This window comes from Theropithecus gelada, chromosome 17 (genome assembly GCF_003255815.1).
Source record: "Theropithecus gelada isolate Dixy chromosome 17, Tgel_1.0, whole genome shotgun sequence".
Lineage (NCBI taxonomy): Eukaryota > Metazoa > Chordata > Mammalia > Primates > Cercopithecidae > Theropithecus > Theropithecus gelada.
Genome location: NC_037685.1, coordinates 73,683,815 through 73,706,261, shown reverse-complemented (window position 1 = coordinate 73,706,261; position 22,447 = coordinate 73,683,815). Strand labels below are relative to the sequence as shown.

The 22,447-nt window shown below is 42.6% G+C and overlaps 1 protein-coding gene across 2 annotated transcripts in view; it reads right to left on the bottom strand.

Moving 5' to 3' along the window:
• Positions 1–1,618: 1,618 nt before the first annotated feature.
• Positions 1,619–22,447, bottom strand: part of TNFSF11 (TNF superfamily member 11) — a 46,458-nt gene continuing 25,629 nt past the window's right edge. For both annotated transcript variants that reach the window (XM_025364576.1, XM_025364575.1), the window contains 3 exons: positions 9,176–9,221; positions 8,992–9,090; positions 1,619–3,137 (listed from right to left, as the gene is read on the bottom strand). In XM_025364576.1, coding sequence (XP_025220361.1) covers positions 2,716–3,137; positions 8,992–9,090; positions 9,176–9,221 — 567 coding nt within the window. In that variant the 3' untranslated portion in view covers positions 1,619–2,715. The remainder of the gene's footprint in view (positions 3,138–8,991; positions 9,091–9,175; positions 9,222–22,447) is intronic.

Genomic DNA, 22,447 nt, shown 5'->3' with positions numbered 1-22,447 from the left:
CAGGGCCTGGTACAGCGCCTAGCACATAGCTGGTACTCAAGAAATAATACGGAACAAACAAATGGATGAATGTCAATCACCTTTGGAAATGACAGATTTGAAACTGTCCCTATAAACTTTATAAAATGTATCAGGGAAGCAAGGAGTGGGGAAAACAAAACTAAAGCAAGCTTGCAACACACTCAGCATCCATCACTAGGTCAGCTTGCTCTCCGACCCCTTCCTCATCGCTATTTGCCTATTGTCTTAGAATCATGTAGACGCTAAGATTATAGTTCCCTTTAAATACTCCAGAGATAACAGCTTGAACATCACAAAATGTGAAGTTTCCCCTTTGAGACATTCTTTCAGGTCCTGCATATCAGTAAAACTGCTGACGCCAGCTGGTCTGAAGAGGACCCCATGAGAAGCTCCCTCACCGAGGAATGCAGTTTCCACATCCTGATGATTTCATCCCTCTTACCCCAGCCAGCCAATGACCCCAATTTTCTAACCCCTCGCTCTCCCTAATCCGCTTAAAAACCTCAGCCCAGAACTCCTCGGGGCAGATGAATCCGAGTCCCCTTCCATCCCCTTACTTGGTGCCCTGAGATCATTAAACTCTTTCTCTGCCGCAAATTCTGCTATCTCAGTGTACTTGGACTGTTACTGTGCAGTGGACACATGAACCTGTGAGTCCCGTAACAGGATCGTATCATGAGAGCCAGGGTAGCTAATGAGGCACTCTACATAAGAAAACAGTGCCCATGGAGAGTGGAGAAACTCTCTGATTGCTTATCAAAATTATTTTTTCCTTAAACTAAGGCTCAGCAACTGGGACATGCAACACAGAAGTCGTATTTTGTACCAACTGACCTTAGACGTACTGATGGTTTTTAAATAGTAGGTCTATTTTGGCCAATGATTGAGTTCCACCATTGTAGCTCTGCTGTGTGAATTTTACAGTTTCTTCTTTGTAACATCTGCTGTTTCTTCTCTCCTTCTATCCTGTCACAGTCATCTAAAAACATTTATCCATAAATGAAAAGTGCCTTAGATTACGGTGTAATCTAAGCCTCCCAAGCTGCTCATTTTCTTATATCTCTCCCACATAAGTAGCCAACCTGGGTCAGACAGCTTTCCTGTATAAATTTCCATGAGAACAAGAGTCCAGGACACTGTTAATTCTTCCTTACTTACCATAGTAAGGTATAAAATGTTCAGATGTTCCTCCAGGTCAGTTATTCTTTTGTGTGTGTATGCATTTTCTTACTATTTTTAAAATTATACTTTAAGTTCTAGGGTACATGTACACAACATGCACAGTTATTCTTTAAGACATTATGAACTTATACTAAGCACCGTATTTTTCTCACAATATCAACATCATATAAATTTTGGCTTTTTTGAGTGAAGAAGCCTCCATTTTCTATCTGGGTATATCCTTGCATACAAATTCCTTGCAAATTACTTTTCAAATTCCAAGGATCATTAATTTAATTGAATCTGCTTCTAATTTTTAATTAAATCTGCATTTCTCCCAGTAACCTTTGGAAAGAGATAGAAGCCACATTACCATATTGAAAATAATAGGATCACACAGCAAAAGAGACATGAAGGAGAAGTACAAAATCACAAGGCAGGTTTTCATATACATTTATTTTTGTACCAAAAAATTAACATTCAAAGGCAATGTTTTTATTGTACAGTATAAAATAACATTTACTAAGTTAAAATTGGATTTTTTGCTGATAAACCACTAATAACTTTTCTATTTTGAAAAAACAACAAATGTACAATTTGCAGCACTTGTAGAAAAACACCTGTTCAACAATTACATAAATACTCTTGACAGATTTCAGTAGCCCATTATGTATCCTTTTTGGCAATGTCAGCTTTCTAAAGTCAATCAGTTTCTAAATTTGAAAGGCACCTGGTGGCCAACATCCTGCTTATTATTCAAGGCATCCATTTTAATTTTTTTGCACAGGCTTGACAAGTCTGAAAAATCTATTAACTTAAAAGGAATGAAGAAATATACTGCATTTGATATTAGGAAACAACATTTTTTTTTTTTCCCTCCTTAGCTGCAAGTTTTCCCCAGGGGATTTACAAAGTGCACCAGTTAAATACGTCTGTACATTTAAAACATTAAATATGTCAACAGCAAGACATTTTTAAATATTTTGAATCAAATACTATAGCACAAATATAATTTACAATACTTTGCAAAGAAAACATTACATCTGAAATATAACTTTAGATATTATATAAAAATACATATATTTTCTCTCCTCATTAGAAAAAGTATTTTTTGCAGGTTCCAGCATGATGTAACAATTCAGAAGAATTTACCCCTTCAGATGCTCCTTCAATTGTGCCAGATGACACCCTCTCCATTTCAGCTGCGTAGGGGCACATGACCAGGGACTAACCCCTCCTGTAGCCCACATGCAGTTTCTCATAAGGTCAATCCGTAATTGCTCCAATCTGGTTTAATTCTAGGAATTCATTACAAAATTTAAAAACCATTGTGTAACACACCATGAGTCTAACATCTCCCACTGGCTGTAAATATGCGTGTTCTCTACAAGGTCAAGAGCATGGATACTGAGTCTTGAACTGCTGGGGCCATGCCTCTTAGTAGTCTCACACACCTATATACATCTTTCTTGGCTTGTTTAAAAAAATGTTTCCGAACATCCAGGAAATACATAACACTCCAAAAACTGGGGCTCAATCTATATCGCGAACTTTAAAAGCCCCAAAGTACGTTGCATCCTGATCCGGATCCAGTAGGGAGGGGTTGGAGACCTCGACGCTGATTTCCTCACCAGACCGTAACTTAAAAAATCCACCAACGTTTATAGAATAAAAATGGAATTCAGAATTCCCTGACCAATATTTGGTGCTTCCTCCTTTCATCAGGGTATGAGAACTTGGGATTTTGATGCTGGTTTTAGTGACGTACACCATTAGCTGAAGATACTCTGTAGCTAAGTCTCCCGAAGTTTCATGATGTCGAAAGCAAATGTTGGCATACAGGTAATAAAAGCCATCCTGATTAACTATTAGTTTTCCATTGCTAAAAGTCATGTTGGAGATCTTGGCCCAACCCCGATCATGGTACCAAGAGGACAGACTCACTTTATGGGAACCTGTGGAGAAGAGAGGCATATGATTTAAAAGTCAGTCCTTAAAAGAGAAGGATGTCTTCACAATTCTATGAGGTTAGGGAGAAAAAATAGCATAGCAGTCATTATTCCAAAGGGAGAATAACTTCTTGGGATTTCCCTTCTAGAAGGGGGGAATACATTCAGATGTACTTGGTGCTTCTATTAGGCATGGTAGAGGGTACGAAAACGAAAACCCATTTTTCCTGCCCTCAAGGCGCCTATAGTGCACCGGGGTAAGTACGATATGTGTTCACATCAGAAGTAAGGCATAAGTACCAATAGGCGAGGTTCAGTAACTCCTATGGGAGCTCAAAGGAGGGAGAGACAAGAACAACTTTCCACCCAGAGGGTAAAGAATGCCTTCGTGGAGTCGCTGCTCAGTCTGAGAACTTCAGAGAAATGGGATTCAGCCACACAGACGAGAGCAGAAAGGTCATTCCAGGTTGAAGGGAAAGATTCGCCAAAGGCAACTGAGACAGGAAAGCAAGAAACTAGGATAGGAAGACAATTTCCATATGTCACAAGTCTCAACCTTCTCTTCTAATTCATGAAGAGGGAAAGTAGGAGATGAAAAACTGGGTCACAGTAACTTTGGCTGAAAGGTCAGACATCTAAACTCAATTCTCATAATCTATTTTCTTCACCTCCAGTAGCCCAAATGTCTCCCTCCTTGGCTTGCATAACTAAAAAGCTAACCCTAGAGAAGCTCAAAAAGAACATATTCTTAGCATTGCACTCCCTAGCTTAACAACTTCACACAATCCTTCTGACCAAAGGTCTGTAAAGCTTCTCCTGACTGACCAGAATTCTCATTTAGCCCTACTCACCCCTGAAATGAGGTGGCACCTGGTCCTCTTGCTACAGCTTCTGTGCAGTAAAACATTTCTAAAGAACCTTCTAAACCAGCAGTGTATCCAATGCTTTTCATATTTCGGGTCCTTGGTGTATTTTCCTTGGTGTATTTCCTGGGTCATTAAAAATTGGCAATACCTCTATGGTAAACCCAACTAATCAAACATTTGTATTGATGTGGACAGTATTATTCAACTGGAAAAGCTGGTAACTAATAGTGGGAAAGTTGTAATACTGTGGAAAGTACAAAAATACATTTTTGCTCCAGAGGATTTTGTAAATACTTATACTAAACTAAGGTGGTCAACAGTTTGAAATCAGCCAAACGAAACAGAGTTGAGTCTCAGACTGGAGTTGAGAGAGTTCCTGCAGCCACGAGAAGTTCATCACTGCCTGTCACACCCACCCACAACTTAGTGCCTGAGATGCTGAGGGAGATAAATCAGCCCCCAGAGATGAAGACTTACAGTGGATTCCAGAGATCCATCAAAACTGACAACTCTCTGGTTAGAGTGAATCCTTACGAGAGCCTCATAGAGAAAAAGAAACACATGGCTGGGCACGGTGGCTCATGCCTGTAATCCCAGCACTTCGGGAGGCCGAGGCAGGTGGATCACAAGGTCAGGAGTTCAAGACCAGCCTGGTCAACATGGTGAAACCCCATCTCTACTAAAAATACAAAAAATTAGCTGGGTGTGGTGGCGGGCATCTGTAATCCCAGCTACTAGGGAGGCTGAGGCAAGAGAATTACTTGAATCCAGGAGGTAGAGGTTGCAGTGAGCCGAGATCGCACTACGGCACTCCAGCCTGGGAGACAGAGCAAGACTCTGTCTCAAAAAACAATCAAACAAACAAAACAAACGAAAAAAAGGAAACACACACTAGTTACCTTCCCAGCCTAGTCTGGTTTGGGGGACCTTGAACATCTACATCCTTTTCTAGAGACCCACAAGTTAGAGAATGTTCTACTATTTTATCTCTAAAGAACTGGGAGCCTGGGATATGATCTGGGAGCCTCAAAACTAGGCTGCAGGAACCAAATAGGTAGTTCTTTCAACACTTGGGAGAAAAATTGCAGCAAGGGCCATCCGATGGTGGGGCAACCCATCATGAGAAGACCAAGAATTCAATGGTTCCAATCTGTCTGTCCAGAAACAGGGTATTTCCTGAACTCCACAACCTATCTGGAGCGGGGTCATCACAGGCCCTCTTGCCTCCTGGGTTCACCACAATAAACACCCTTCTTTTTCATTGGAGGTCTTATTTCAGGTCATCCCAGATTAAAGCACCCCAGATACAAATACCATCATCTAGTCCCAAGTGAGTGAGCATGATCATCACGCCCCTCATGAACACTAGTAAAAGCAATTCCTCGAATCCATTGACAAAACCCATGAAATTCAAGATGCTTCCCATCTCAAGTTATCCCATGCTGCCCTCATTCTTATCCCACTCTTGTAGTCAATTCATTGTTCAATCAGTGATTTTTTCTTATAGTTATCTCTTAACAGAAGAGAAGTCTACCCTCTCAATGGGTTGAATCAGCTAGCGTTAGAGCAAGACATAGCCTAGGAAGGCAAGGAAAGAATATGAAATAGAGAGGTGGGGCCGGGCGCGGTGGCTCAAGCCTGTAATCCCAGCACTTTGGGAGGCCGAGATGGGCGGATCACGAGGTCAGGAGATCAAGACCATCCTGGCTAACACGGTGAAACCCCGTCTCTACTAAGAAATACAAAAAAAATAGCCGGGCGAGGTGGTGGGCGCCTGTAGTCCCAGCTACTCGGGAGGCTGAGGCAGGAGAATGGCGTAAACCCGGGAGGCGGAGCTTGCAGTGAGCTGAGATCCGGCCACTGCACTCCAGCCTGGGCTACAGAGTGAGACTCCGTCGCAAAAAAAAAAAAAAAAAAAAAAGAAATAGAGAGGTGGGAGAAGATAGGAACCTTGACCGATTACCACTCCCATTGTTAGGTAAGTCATGTGGAAGAAGTGCCCTTATTTTCTACTAAACATCTCTCTATTTTTGTGCACTGACTTACTCATACATTCACTGGTTCATGCTTTTGATCAGTCACACAATATGTATGTAGTGCTTTCTAGGGACAGTCACTCCGTCCATAATTAAGAATTATATCAACCAACTGTACCCTAATGACACTTACCACTAATAGTAGAGAAAATAGAAAATAAGCATATAAAATATGTGTTTTCACTTCTGCATGCTGCATAGCACATGGCTGACATTCAGTTATAAGCAACTGTCAAGTGAAAGCTGCAGAAATTCATGGCAAGCAGGAGAGTTCAGCTCAGGAAGGGGACAGAGAAGCCAGAGGACAGTGGGGCCTTGGGTCAGACTTGGATGGGCTGAGAAAAGGGAGGGTATTGTCAGTGAGGGAAACTGAGCAAAGAATGGAATATGCATGGCACGTATGGGTGAAAAGGACCAGAGCCAGTCAGTGTGAAGAGAGGACTCAGAAACAGACAATGCCAGGAAAACATATGAGAAAAGTATGCAGTGATCACATGGCGGGCTCGCATGGAAACCTGGATTTTCATCACTGAGGCACACGGACAACCTCTGACTCCAGCCTGCCAGCTTTCCCAGCCTCCCTTTCCCTACACTTCATTCCCTCCTGCTAAGTGCTGCAGGAGAGGTCTCTGCAAATATTTAGCCTGAGTATACTCCTAAAGAAAGCCATGTATTCTGACCTCATGAACTACTTCCCAACGCATTTTCATCTAAGACATTTTGAAAATGCAAGTGGTATCAGTCCATATAAGGCAGAGCAGATTCTGATTTTACTTGTGTAAATAAGTATAAAACAGAGCCCCAAAATGAACATGCAAATTTAAAGCCACTTCCTCTGAAACCTCCAGTACTGGCCAAAACTGGGTAATAAATGGACTCAAGGAATTGTGGGTCCAGCCAGAGCCACAGATTCTATTTTCTTAAACAGAAGTATACACTAACTCATTTCACTCAGTCACAAACTCAGTAACTGAAATAACCAGGAGTTTTGCCTTGTGTTTTTGGCAACGATTTGATGCTAGGTGCCTGCAGAGAGAGTTTGATAACTAAAACACGCTTGCTATTGCCAAACAGACTTTGGCACACAGTCTAATGCAATATTTATCATATGCCATTTAAAGGGAACTGAAAAGATACAAGATAATACATTAATAGCACACACAGCTGATGCATTCGTATTAATCGGATTGCCTTTGCTAACATGCAAAATAGTTTTCCACTCAGAGAAATTAATACACATGCATCCATATTTATTTGATTGCCTTTGCTAACATGCAAAACAGTTTTCCACTCAGAGAAAATTAGTGTAGCTCCATCACAAGACATGCATAGACACACAGAGAGAAAACACTATTTATGAAGCAAGTGTCTGGGACAGGAGAGGTCATTTGGAAAATCCTCTAAAAGCCAAAGAATTGTTTTCTCCCTGTCTGTGTCTTTGGTCAGGAAAAAGCCCTCCCTTATCCATGCCGTAATAAAGTTTTCCAAATAATTCAGCAAAACTTGAACTTTCTTTCTTTAACTCCAAGAAAGACTTGCCTTAAATTATTTGCAGGAAAAAGGTGGAGTATGTATAATTACTTAATTAAACTCAAAAATAACAAGTCACACTCACAAGTGCTTACTTGGCTGTTCGTCCACACAAGAATGTTAGGACTCTACCTCATTTCATCTTCATAGCTACCCCTTGAGGCAGATGCCATCATCATCCCCATTTCAGACGTGATGAAGCTGAAGCGTAAGTGATTCCAATGAATTGTACAAGGTCACAGAGCCAGTACAATGGAGCCTCAAACCCAGGCAGTCAGATTTTAGCACCCCTGTTATTAGACGTTACATGAATCTACTTCTCACAGGAAAAGAGAAACATAAGGGCTTTGAATTCTTTCCCTCTGGCCAAGCCAACTGACCACAAATACCTTGTGGCCTGCTTATGTGATAATAGAAAGCATGGAAAGCACGGACTTAGCAATCCACGGGACGGGAATTCAACTTCTAATCCTACCATCATCATGAACTGGGAACAAATGACAAGCTATGTATCATTCGGTTTCCCTGTCTGCAAAATCTGCGTGATAATCCCTACCTTGCAGGATTGCAGTAAGGACGAGAGGTAACGAGGAAGGGAAAATGCCTGATTGACAGGTGGAAGAGTTCATCGGGTAGTCACAGACTCAGCCATCTCCTGCAGAGTGCCAGCGAGGACATTTCAAGATCTCCCTTTAAGATCTTCAAGTGTTCCATTAGTGGCATGATGATAACAAGAATGTTCAATCGTCACTCTATCATAACGTTCTTTGTTATCTTTTTGATAGCTATCTAGCCCATGGCGAAGTAACCAGTGGGGGTTGTATGATGGAATAACTGGTGTATTAGGGTAGCTGTAGGCAGAGCGCTCCAGGTTTCCTCATTTTCAAGATAATCAGGTCTCTAGTCCACTGAGCTAAACATTTACTCAGAGAAAATGATAAGCTCTTGGAGAAGGGGGAGGAGATCTCATTTTCTAGAGGGTTACTGTCTCTTAAGGAACTTAACAGGGATCTAAAGTGTCCTCCCTGGACGTCTTGCAGGAGATAGCTGAGTATGTGACTACCTGATGAATTCATTCACCTCTGAGGTCAGCAGCAGGGCTGTGTCAACTTTAGCTTGGGAAAGTACAGATGAGCATAACAAAGGATGGTCCTTCCAGGTTACAGGCTCTCAGCTGACAGACACTTAAAATAAGCATCCATTCTGATGATCTGAAAATGAATGGGGTGATGATGTCCATTCTGACATTTTTGAGAATCACGGTTTCCGGGATGTGAGTCATCACCTGAGGATGAATGGTCTTTCCTTTGGCTTTGAAGTAAGGGCTCTCAAAAATTCAGTGACAGACTAAAAACAGGTTTCAGTATTGAAATGGGCTGATAAATGACTCTTAAAATATTTTTCAGGCTGGATGCAAGTGGAGCTTACCAGTTGGGATGTCGGTGGCATTAATAGTGAGATGAGCAAAAGGCTGAGCTTCAAGCTTGCTCCTCTTGGCCAGATCTAACCATGAACCATCCACCATCGCTGGAGATGAGAGAAACCGGATTATTATAGCCGAAAGAGTAGTGACCCTGTGGCATTTCATACATACATATGGATCCATGCTTACCTTTCTCCGCTCTGATGTGCTGTGATCCAACGATATGTTGTAATTCCTGAAATAAAAAGGAAAAGTAATTTTATTTGTAAAATCATTCTTTCTGTAAAGCAATAAGAATTCAGGGCTGTTATATATGCAACAAATTCACCCTCTTTTCCTTCCAAAGGTGCCGTAATAGCATTGGCAGTGAAATTCCTATGTGTACCAGGTGGCTATCAACGGCAGTTCACCCCAAAGAATTGGTGTTGACATGTTTGAGACCATACCCAACTTCAAACAAAATACTTTGGGCAGTAAGAGGAAATAAAAGATGATGTAGATTATAAACCATTGCATAATTAAACATAATTAAAAATCTGCAGCAGGTACACAAATGGAGATGAAGTTAACTAAGAAAATAACAATTACACAGAATATATGACCCTCTTAAATCTTCTGGAAGGCTCTTTTTATGTCTATTTCATTAGTGAATTTCTGTTATAATACTAAAGCTCAGCCCACAGGAAAGAGAATGATGCTTAGCTCCCAGTGGTTAATTTTTTACTTTAAAGTTACAGTGTACTTAAAGCACTATATGGAAGTCTAAGAGCCTTTAGAGTACCAATAATTAACTTAAAATATTGCCACAAATAGAGGGTTAGAAGCACAAGCCAGAAAAAAGAAAAAACATAAAGAGTACAGGTAATTGCATATCTCAATTTGAATCCTGAGAATAAAAGATGAAATAGGTAACCACATGACCACCTGTATCGAGCCATTAGCTGACATTAAAATGTCACATCTTAGGGCAAGAGTAAGGTAGAGGGGATGAAAGCTCAGGCTTTCGCCTTGGTTTAAGTCCCTGCATAAACGGAGGATATTAACAGCACCCCATCACAGGGTGCTTGTGAAGACTAAAGGAGATAATGTGTGTAGGCACTTAGCATAGTGCCTGGTAAATTTAGATGTCTATTATATATCTATCATCCCAGCACTTTGGGAGACTGGTGTGGGCAGACCACTTGAGGTCAGGCGTTCAAGATCAGCTGGGCCAACATGGTGGAACCCCGTCTCTACTAAAAATACAAAAATTAGCCAGGTGTGATAGTGGGTGCCTATAATCCCAGCTACTCAGGAGGCTGAGGCAGGGGAATTGCTTGAACCGGGAGGTGGGGCGGGGGGAGATTGTAGTGAGCTGAAAGCGCACCACTGTAATTCAGCCTGGGTGACAGAGTGAGACTTCATCTCAAAACAAAAACAAAAAACAAAAGAGATATCTATTATATGGATACTGAAAAAAAAAAAAAAACAAAACACTCCAGAGAGATTCCTAATTTCCCCTATTACTGGAATAACCATTCATGCTAACCATTCTCCCCACGATGTCTGAAAGACAGGCCATGCAGCTTAAGTTCTTTAACTGTCTAGATAGGAGTGCTTTGAGATAGAGGATGGATAGACAGATAGATAGATAGATAGATAGATAGATAGATAGATAGATAGAGGCAATAACATAATTTCAATTGTTATTAGCTGGAAGGATTCTGGAGATAAGATAACATTTATTCTTCTTTCTGCTTCCAAACGTCTGAGAGAGAGACAAGAATCTACATTGTTTTTAAGGACCATCGGAGGGGACAGCACAGCTGTCTTCACTGATCTGTTCTGAAGTTCTAAAGTCACAGTGTGGCTGACTCTTCAAAAGAAACCCTAGGACTCACCCAAAGCCACCTTCTGCTTTTGCTTAAACCCAGGCACTGCACTGCACAGCTCTGGGAGCGCCGTGTGTAGGGTGGGTATTTAGGCACACGGTGGCCCCTTTTGGGTTGAGTGGCCCTTACCAGGCCTCGTTTTCTTCCCCACTCATGTCGACCTCCAGTTTTCCAAGATTTCCTCAAGACCTCAATGGTGCCCAATTTCTGGAATTTCCTGGTTTTGTCTCCCCTGTCTTCACGACAGACTTATAGATACACAGTGTATCTTTTCTTTTTTCTTTCTTTCTGCAGGTTTTTATTTTCTCCCTTAAGGCTATAGGAAAATCTCATTAGTAAGCTGCTCATGGTGCTCTACTACCTGCTGCAAATGTGAGTATAATTGTGCTGTCTTTCTCCCATCTGCAGTTTCCCAGCCATTGGGCCCCTTATCCTTCCAACGCTGCCACTTGTTTAGTGGCTTCTGGGCATTTTCTTGTTGCAGCAGGTGCAAGTGCTATGGAAGTGTCGAAGTGTGTGGAGGGATCTGACGTGCAACAGGGACGTGCCTTAATAGCGGTTTCTTCTTTCTACCCAGCTCTTGTCACGCAGGTGGATGGGTGGCCTTAGGGAATAGACCTTCCTCTGCTCATCTCTTCTTCACTTTGGTGCCAGCAGAGCTGGATATACAGCGTATCTTTAAACATTGTGTATATCTTTATATGGTTATATATACACAATATATCTTTACTCCATTACTGGCTCTTACAGATTGGAAGAGAAACCTTGGTGACAGAGTAATTCTGAGATTTAACGCTACCTCTCATTTTCCCTCTAGCTCTGATCTGCCTTTCCATCAGAGGAGAGACAGGGAAGGGGAGAATGAAGCAGAACTAAGTCTGGCATATATCTACAAATACCTGTTCTGTGATTTTTTCTATACAAACACACCTATAATCAAGAAAGCCAGGCCAGGCATGATGGCTCATGCCTGTAATCCTACTACTTTGAGAGGTCGAGGTGTGAGGATCGCTTGAGCCTAGGAGTTTGCGACCAGCCTGGGCAACATATGGAGACCCCATCTCTATAAAAATCAATTTTTAAAAATTAGCTGGGTGTGGCGACATGCACCTGTGCTCATCAGGGGGCTGAGGCAGGAGGATTGCTTGAGCCCAGGAGGATGTGCCACTGCACTCCAGCCTGGGTGACAGAGCAACACCCAGTCTAAAAAAAAAAAAAAAAAAAAGAAAAGAAAGAAAAAGAAAAACAAGAAAAGCGTCTTTGTCCTAGCTCAGTGGTCCTCAAACTTGAGCATGTATGCATTGCACCACCACCTCCTGGAGGGCATGTTAAAACAGGCTGCTGGGACCAGCCCAAGTTTGTGATCCAGTAGATTTGGGGTGGGGCCTGAGAATTTGCATTCAGCACCAGTGAGCTGACATTGCTGGCCTGGGGCCTCATCTAAGAATGACAATCCCTTTCACATCCTAAAAGAGTCACAGAGGCGCAGACTGGAGATTTTCTGGAAGCTTGAGACCCAGGCAGCAGCAGATTCAAGCCACAGATTCAAGGGACAGGGAAAGTTTGTCCTCTTCTACCCGGGAATGAACTTTTCTTTCCCATTTAATCAGAAACTTCTAGGGCAGAGTTGCTACAGATCCATTTTGTTTCAAGAAAATTCAGTAACCAGCAGTACCTCTCAGATGCACTTTCAATATCTGTTTAAAAAAAAAAAAAGAAAAGAAAAGAAAGAAAGGCTTCATGATCCAGGATGAATTAAAACTCTAGCTAGAGACCCATGAGGTAATGATGCTCTGATTTTATATCTTTTGGGTGTCGAAGGATTGCAATTCCCCTCAGAAATCTTATAGGTAAGTTTCAGAGTCAAAAAGACAGCACATGACGTGTCTATAACCTCAAGGTACAAAGAAAGTATTCCCAGGGTCTGTATCTGGACCCCAGCTTTTTGAGCTCTAAAACCATTGTTATTTATGTGCACATATGTCAATCATAAAAAATAACATTCTTCTAAGACTACACTTTTAGGGTGTCTTCTGGCCCTGAGATTGTAACTGAAGTTTTGTAGGTAGTACTTGATGCATTCCAGAAGCACCTAGGCAGTTTAGAAGATACCCATACCCTGACCCCAACCTCAGCCAGGATAACGAACCCAATTAGTCTGACAGTGACTTGGTAGTTTTTTAAAGATGCTCCCAGATGATACTAAGATGTAGCAGGTGCTGAGAAACGTTGTTACTAATTAAGTGTTCCCATGAATAGTTGTTTGGTGACATCTCAGTTAAGGGTTTACTGTAGTCTCACGACTTGCATATATATTCCACATATTGAAAACTTAATAACCTCTTACATTTGTAGACAGCAAAGTATTTTCCTTGTTACCACATTTTATTTTTATTAGAATCAGAGGCTGGAAAACCATAACTACTACTAACCTCACTTTTCAGACTAAGAAATAGAGGCAGAGAGACAATAAGGCTTCACCTAATAAAGCTGAGACTTGACTTTGGTCTCAGGATCTATACACCCATATCCTTTTACAAGGTATCATCATAAAACACACTCATGAAAGCTGGGACAAAATACCACTAGTCTGCCCAGGAATCCTTAGCGCGATTCCCTCCCTGAAGCAGTAACTCTGAAAAGGTGGCTCACCTTGACTGGCATCTGGGGATCCTGGGATCTGACAAAAAGGAGCCGGGACATCAGAAAATATGATCTCAGAATTTCCAGGGGCTCCAGAAAACAACTGGCTCAGAACTGGCCAACCCAGGTTTATGGCTAATGAACCCCCAAGACTAAGACCTGCAGGACGTGGATAAGGGACATTGCATCTCCAAACATGACCCTCTCGAGTCCACTCCACAGAGCAGGAGCCATTCCATGTTGCCATCTTCTCAAAGATCACAGACTTTGCTACACACATGCCAAGCACAGACCTTTTGATGGCCCCCTAATATTTTTCATTTTCAGGATTATAGGAGTCCTTCTTAAGAACCCAAAACTTCACCCCAGTTGACAATCCCATTTACTTTCTAAGCTTTGCATTTACATTTCTTTTCATCCACATTAGTCCTCTACATCTGTCAGATTAATTAGAGTGTTTTAAAATTTCTATAGTTCTTTATTCCAAAATCTTATCATTCAGACGGCACTGCCGGTTTCTTTGAATTCAGAAAGTTCTGATAATCTAATTTTGGGAAAACACTACAAAAGAACATCCCGACTCCTTTCTTCTGAACAAATTATTCACATGAAAGAGATCTTTTAAAAAATTTATGTATGTTTTATCTTATTTTAAGCCAGCTGTAAATTAACAAAAACCAGTTAGTTAACACTCTGAAGAAACATCCAACACTACCACATGTTACCCACGCCATCAGAATGCCTGTAGATTTGTGTAGAGAAGTGCAGGTAACTTCAGCAACAAACAGCCTGGAGCAGAAGCCAGAAACAGTTCCCAGGCTGAGGAAACTGGGCAAAGGGCACCCCGAAGTTCTTCTCTTGGCTAATGAGCACCATGTCCATCCAGCTCCCCAGGAGGATTTGTGATCTGCCTTCTCAGGATACAGCATATTCATCATCTGTTACATGCAAAGGGCAGAAAGAATTGCCCCGTGGTTTCTATAAGCAACCATGACAATTAGGATCATTACTTACAATAAGTTACCAAGAAAATTCACAGGAATGAATAAACTTATTCATGGTCACCCTGTAACAAGTAGGCCTTGCAACGAATTTATGCATTTTTAGATAAGAGCAATTTTAAACAAGTAAATTATGATAGCTTTACCTAACCCTTCAAAACAAGACCAAAAAACAAAAAAAAAAAAAAACAAAAAAAAAAAAACCAACTACCAGAGAGAGCAACCAAAGAAATCTCTGCCCATTCAAGGATAAAAGAAACCTTCTGACATACTGCCACCTAGTGGACATTGTCCCACATTGACAAGCCTGGGACATCGCCGCAGTCAGTCTTTGCAGATTTGAAACCCCAATGTCTAAAAACAATAGAGATGAGGACATTTCACAATATTTTTTTAAAATCTTCTCATTGTGGTATTTTTCTATTTAGACTGCATTAACTTTTCATCTTTGCTGTCAGAGTACATTTAAACAGACAGGAAAACAACCAATGTGATTTTTTTTAAAATTTCAACTTTTATTTGACTCATAAAAAAATGCTGGGATTACACAATTTCTTCTCCAGGAAACAAAGTACACAAAAGATCAATGTGATTGTGTAACTGTGGTCTCTAGTACTGCCTCTCCTGAACTCAGCATCCAAGAAGTGCAATTCCCAGGAGCCTGGCTGTGCAGACTTTGTCTCTGGTCCATTGAGATCAGCTTCCTTCAGATCTTTTAAACATCTCTTCAAACGTTTTAGGATATTTGCCAAACTTAAGGAGGAGGGAGATGTCTCAGAGCTGGCTCAATCTCAACAGACTAGGGCCACTTAGGAGAGATGGTACTGTATAAGAATAAATATAAACACGAGTATTTTCAACTCCTTTAAGTAGTTATGGGAATTTTGCTCCAGGCAATTTAAACATTTACAGCAAAGGATATGCCTGCCCCTCTTTGTAAATTCAGCTGAATAACTGCCCTAAACAAGACTTTGATAACATTCCAATTCAGGAGAGAATGTTATTAAATTGTTTTTAAGATTGTTTGACTACAGTTTTTTTTTGTTTTTGTTTTTGTTTTTTCCAACTTACAAAATAATATAAATAGGCCTGGAGGAGGGGCTCACACCTGTAATCCGAGCACTTTGGGAGGCCAAGGCAGGAGGATCAACCTCAGGCCAGGAGTTCGAGACCAGCCTGGCCAATACAGCAAAGCCTCATCTCTACTAAAATTATTTTTTAAATTAGCTGGCCATGGTGGCAGGTGCCAGTAATCCCAGCTACTCGGGAGGCTGAGGCTTGAGATCGCTTGAGCCCAGGAGGCAGAGGTTGCAGTGAGCTGAGATCACACCGCTGCACTCCAGCCTGGGCAATAGAGTGAGACTCCATCTCAAAAATAATAATAATAATAATAATAATAATATAAATAGATTTCAGCTCCAACTGAGAACAGTCTCAGCTGCAAAGATATTCTGAAAAGGTCAATGACGTTGCTGGAGTCTGAGCTTATCAGACTGAAAATCTCACCTGTGCGTTGTGATGTGAATTGTGTGATCCATGTGGTACCTGTCAATCAGAGCATAGAAGAAGGAATTTGTACAGCCAGATGCTTTGGAAATCACTGGCACCAGCTCATAGCTGGGCTCTCAGGTGGCTGCCTCCCTCTGCAATACCAGCAGCAGCTGCAGCGACATCTGGCTGGTTGAACAAGGATTTAACACCCCGTTTGCCAGATATAATACAGGGTTCATACACTTGTTAACATATGTAATGCATTCATTTTAACATCTTAATGATACCCTTCATGTAATTCTTCTCCAACCTAGTTACAAGAATAGTGCATTCATCAGCCGAGTTAGCACATGAATGCCACACATGAGTTATTTCTGAAAATGAATAGCCAGTTTCCAATTCCTGCAGAGAAGTCCTGCAGATTTCCACCTTGTAAAGAGCTAGGAAATCCATTCCCTCCTCTCCAACCTGGGTACCACCGCCTTCCTTCAAGTTTTCATCACCTCTCATTAGGACTACCATAATAGCTTCCTACCCCCTCTTCCTGTCTCCTGCCCTCCTCAAGATGATCCGCTGCGGTTAGAGAGTGCATCCTAAAGGATACATCCCTTCTTAAAATCCTCCAGGGGCTGCTTCCAGACTTCAGGTACAAGTCCACGTTCCTTACCAGGGCTTAGAAGGCCCTACATAACTAGGCCTGTGTAATATTGTAATATAATAAGAAATATGCAATTTGTCTTCATCCCAGGTTCCTGGCACAGAGGTCCTGAAGCCTTTGGAATTTCCTGCATGACAGGTGTCATAGAAGCATCCTTTGTTATTTATAATCAGCCCCTTCCAACCTTACCTTAGTTTATGCTAATGATGTGACCCTTGGAGAATGGGTTCTGATTTCCGGAGGGACCAGTCATGTGATCAGAAGATCGGACCTTTCAGTCCTAGCCTGTATTAGTCTGTTTTCACACTGCTATAAAGAACTGGCCGAGACTGGGTAATTTATAAAGGAACGAGGTTTAATTGACTCACAGTTCCGCATGGCTGGGGAAGCCTCAGGAAACCTACAGTCATGGTGGAAGGCAAAGGAGAAGCAGACAAAGGAGAAGCAGATACCTTCATCACAGGGTGGTAGGACAGAGTGAGTGCAAGCAGGGGAAATGCCAGATGCTTAGAAAGCCATTAGATCTCATGAGACTCACTACCATGAGAAGAGCATGGGGGAACCACCCCCCATGATCCAATTACCTCTACCTGGTCCTGCCCTTGACATGTGGGGATTATAGGAATTACAATTTGAGGTAAGATGTGGGTGGAGACACAGAGCCAAATCATATCACACCCTTTGACTTCCTGACCTCCCGGTTGACGTTAACCACCAATGGCCAATGATTCAATAAATTATGTCTACGTAACGAAGCCTCTATAAAACCTCTCAACAATGGGCTTCAGCCAGGGTACCACTGCCTTCCTAGCAGGTGAACATGTCCAGGTGTTGAAGGAGTGGCATGCCCTGAGAGGCAATGGATGCTCCATGACCCTCCCCATCCCCATACCTGGCCCTAAGCATCTCTTCCATTGGGTGGATCCTGATTGTATCCTTTATAATAACCCAGTCATAGTAAGTCAAGTGCTTTCCTGAGTTCTGTGAGCCATTCAAGAATACTACCAAACCTGAGTAGGAGGTCATGGGAACCTCCAATTTGTAGCTGGCTGGTCCGAAATACAGGCAACAACCTGGCACTTGTGACTGGCATCTGAAGTGGGGCAGTCTTGTGGGGCTGAGCCTTTAACCTGTTGGGGCTGTGTTACCTCCCAAGAGTTAGTGTCATAATTGAATTGCAGAACACCCAGTTAGTGTCTGAAGAGTTGGAGAACTGCTTCGTGTGAGGGCAAACTCCACAGAGTTGGTGTCAGACGGGTTATGAGAGTGTAGAGAAAAACATTAATTTTTCACTTAGTCTGTTTACCACTCCCAAACCCCCTACTATTCCTCCCCTATATCCCCAAACCTCACCACCTGGAAGGGTGCTCTGGGATGCCATAGGTTCCAGCCACATGAAATTACTGTTAGTTCCACCTGCAAGAACCCCACCCTCCTGTACATGCAGACTTTTGCACACACTGCTCCCTTGGAAAGACGCCTTAGCCAGTGTTTCATCAATATCTCATCCTGAATTGCAAAGCTCTTACCTCCATGGCATTCTTGGCTAACAAGGCACAGAAAGAGTAGCCGCCAGGTGTTGTGCAATAGCTAATGAGATAGGCTTTAGTATCGCTGCCTCAGCCTCTTGCTTTCCTCCCTCCCCTAAAGCTCACACTGACCTTGTAATCCACAGGATCTGGGGGAACACGTATATGCACCTGGATGGAGCTGGTGACCACAGGTTCCTTATGAAGAGTCCATAGTGCAAAAACACCCAAAGCAAGGAACTTTAAGAGCAGGATTCATTGAGTTCTCTGTTGCCTAAATACATGTTATAAAATAAAAGATCATGGGGGTTGCCCTTCTCAGTCTAGGTTCCTTAGAGCAGAGCCCTATATGACACCAGGAAGGGAGAGGACAGGAGCACTGTGGGAGGTGAGAGCGCAGGTCCTCACCCTCCCCGGAGACAGGGGGAAAATCATGAGGTGGACGAGGGGTCCAGTGGCCCAGCAGGCAGACAGGAGGAGAGAAGGCAGGTAGGGTATAAACCCCACTCATCCCGAAGGTAAAAGCCATCCTCATCTTACATTTGTAACTTCACATTCTGACCCCTATAATTCTTTATTTTTAATATAAAAAGTACTGACTAATCAAATTCTCCCAAAGCCAAAGTCTTCTCAGCATGAATTCTACACACTCCGCACCACCACTACCACTGCACTCAGCCTCCTAATGCTCCAGCTCCTACTGAATCACCGGCCACCATCCCATGTCCATCTATGAAAATCCTCAGTGAAACACTTTACCAATATGTGAGTTGGCCTCCTCCCCAAACCCCACATATAGTCACTGGTGGATCATTTCTTCCAAAAGGAGTCTGCTAACTGGAAGAGACACGTTTTTGCAAACAGCTCATGTCCTCTACCTACCAAAGGGCTAAAGAATAGTGTGTCCTTGTTTTCATAAAGCAGACGGATGCTTTTCCTGGGAGTGCGATGGGTATGCTGGGAATAGAAAATTAGTTTTTATTGTTTAACCTTCATGGTTTAAATGAGGAAGCTTCTGCTACAGCTAAAGGTCCCCTTGGGTTTTCATAAAGTAGTCTTATGACAGCAATATTAGTCTCCATAAAGAGTCCAATTTTCAAATGTCTTACACTACACTACTTGTTTAAAAAGTGTCATCTAAAAGTTTGGCAGAGTAACTGCAGTGTGGCATCTTGGACTAATTGTGCTATTTACCATGTCTCTGTTTTCCTCTGCCATTTGAAAAATAATGCCACCCTACCTTGGCAGTGCTTTCTACGTTGATAAAGCCTCATCTCTTCTGGGAAAGACTTTGCTCTCACAGACTTCTCTCTAAGAATGAGACGCAAAGGGGGTCAGAGGTACCAGGCCAGCTGCTTTAGATCCATGAGGCCAGGAAGCAAAGCGTCAAGGCTGCCAGTGAAGATGCACCCCCAACCCCAAGGTCCCTAACGTGTTCATGCTCCAAAGAGGAAAAGCGCTCTCCTCTCCAAGAAGCAGGAAAACACTGAGCTTGCGAGTGACCTCCAGCCCCTTAAGAATCCTGTGGATTGATCACATGGCTGGCTAGCTTCTGGCAATATTAAATAACTCGCCACCTGAGCACACCAAGTGCACAGTGCGCACAGGTCACTCGCGTGTTCATTAAACTTGTTCTTTAAACTTTCATTGAGCACAAACTATGTGCTTGCCACTGGGGCTGGAAATATAGAAAGGAAACATCACACAGACCCTGTCCTTGGGAAGCTCACATTCAAGTGAACCAGCCCACCCCAGGTCCGTGTGGTTACTCCTGTTACTAGAAGCCCTGTGTGTGTCCAGGAGGGCCACCTAACCCCACAGGTGGGTGGGCGGGCATCCGTGGGCTCCTTCTCCAGGAAGTAATGCCTGAGTTGGATTTTAAAAGACAATTACAAAACCGACTACACAAAGAAGGGCATGGAATGGCATACAAAGGACTATGCGCAAAGGCTCATCATTCATTCATTCATCCATTCAACAAAGTTTACTGATGGAGGCTAAGAGTCAGGCGTCCTGTGGGTTTCTGAGGACACTATTCGCAGGACAGACATGCCCTCTGCCCTCTCTGCACTTGCTGATTACAGCAGAGAGGCGGAGAGGTGAAAGGGTACGGCTAGGTCAGGAGAATTCAGCACCATAGTGTGGTGAGACCGTGGAGTACAAGTTGCGATGGAGGGGATGACATGGAGCACTCAAGGTAACGAGCCTGATGAGGCAGGGGCTGGAACGAGGCTTTCCAGAATACAGAAGACTTTTTGTTAAACGTTCGGCAGCTCAGACTTCATCCCGACAACCACAGCGATGTACTGAAGGATGCTTTAAGCAGGAAAAGAAATGACCTGTTCAGATGTGCATTTTAGAAGTCCTTCGGCTATAGAAAGGATGGACCAGTGGCAGTGAGACCAGGACGGGGTGGCCAGGTGCAAGGATCCAGGCAAGAGAGGATGATGAACTCTGTACATGTGACCACCACAGTGAGCAGAGTAGAGACAATACTTGAAGGTTTTGTAAGTCGGTAGAATGCACAGGCGCCGGGAGAGGTGAAGAGTGGGTGAGTAAAAGGATAAGACCATCTTCTGACTTCCAGTTTGGGGTGGTGGAGATAACGGTATTGTCATTCACCATGAAAGACTAGATGAAATAAGAAGCAGCCATGGGCACTGAGAAGAAGAGTTCTGAGTGCCTTCAAACTTTCTGATGCACATGAGCCTTTGGGTTTATCATTATAATGATTATTTTTACTGGTACCACAACCGCCACCACTGCCACTACCTAGTGTTCTTGAAGGGCAAAGACCGAGGACAGGTGTAGCAGCCTAGTGATGCGGAAGCTAAGTGAGAATGGAGCTCCCTCACATCCTGAACTTGTAAAGGTTTGAGCAAGCGTTTGTTGTCTGGTTATCTCAGAAACAGACAGCTCTTGACAATTTCCGGGACCCACCTCTTCTATACCACAGGCTTCACCCTCCTTCTCAAATACAGTCACTTCATTCACCATGGCTTCCCTGTCCACCAGTGCCTCTCACCTCTTCCTAGGATGCTGTGAAGAAATCACCGAGTCTACCCCTGAACTACCAAACCAGAGTCCCCACTGATAGATCTGGAGGCCTTTTCTCTTCTCTTTTTAAAACAAGGGCCCCAGCTGAATCTTAAGATCCAGCAGGTTTGGAAACACTGCTCTAAGGCACATCCCGCTCTTCAATTACACAGGCTGCACCTCTCCTGCCGCTGCTGGTAGAACAATCCAATCTATCCCTTGTCGTCATGCTCTCCAACCAAGGACCCTCAGTTTCATCCACTTCTGGAATGTTAGCCCAAGATCCCAGGCCACATAATGAAGGCTCCTCTTTCAGGCACCTCCTTCCCGCTCTCTGTTTCTTTGAAGATGCCATGCAGAATATCTTTTCTTCCACCCTGGGATACTTGTAGCACAAAGAAAAGCCCACCTCTGACATCACTCACCCGTTATTTTCCTCTTGCAAACCCTCCTGCTTCCTACCTTCTTCCCTGGGTCTCCCCTGAAGTTGAGTACAAAGCCAATAACTTATTGTTGAGCTAAAGGCAATAGATGGCCTTGGTTTTGTAGGAAAACTCTGTGGTCTTACTTCAGCTTTCCCATAAAGACAGTTTTTATAAACGCTAAATGTGATTGGGGTTGAATTGCAGTTTCCAAAACTATTATGGCAAACAGAGATGAAATCCTATTGGAAAACCACTACATGACTATGACTAACATCTTGACTTGGGAACATGAGTGCTCCAAAACCCAAGTACCCTTGTGGGTTTATGAGAAACTTTCTTCAGACACATACTCTTGTATACAAAGGCAAAGAGGCAATGAATGGGGTTTAATCCCTCCCCTCTTTTTTTAACTAATAGGCAAATGAGAAATAGTGGCATATACCAACTTCAATGATTACAATTACACAAGCAGTTACAATCGACCTAAATTTCAATTGATTTCTTATTTACTTTAGCTTAAAATAAGAATGGGCTCCTTTAATAATGAAGATTGCAATTCAAGGGGATCTGTTTCCCATATGTAGAAAACATAATCACTTAACTGATGAACTTGCTAGTTTTTAATTAACGCTCTTTTTAATCTACAAAACCTAGCAAAAGCTGTGCAGGTGACAATCCAGGTTTACTCAATAATCACAGATGCAATCTCTAAACAGACCTTTAAAACTTCCTCAAAAAGATGAATGCTGTTGAATCCACTTTCAAATTTCTCTCTCTCTCACAATCTAAATAATCGCAAAGTATTTT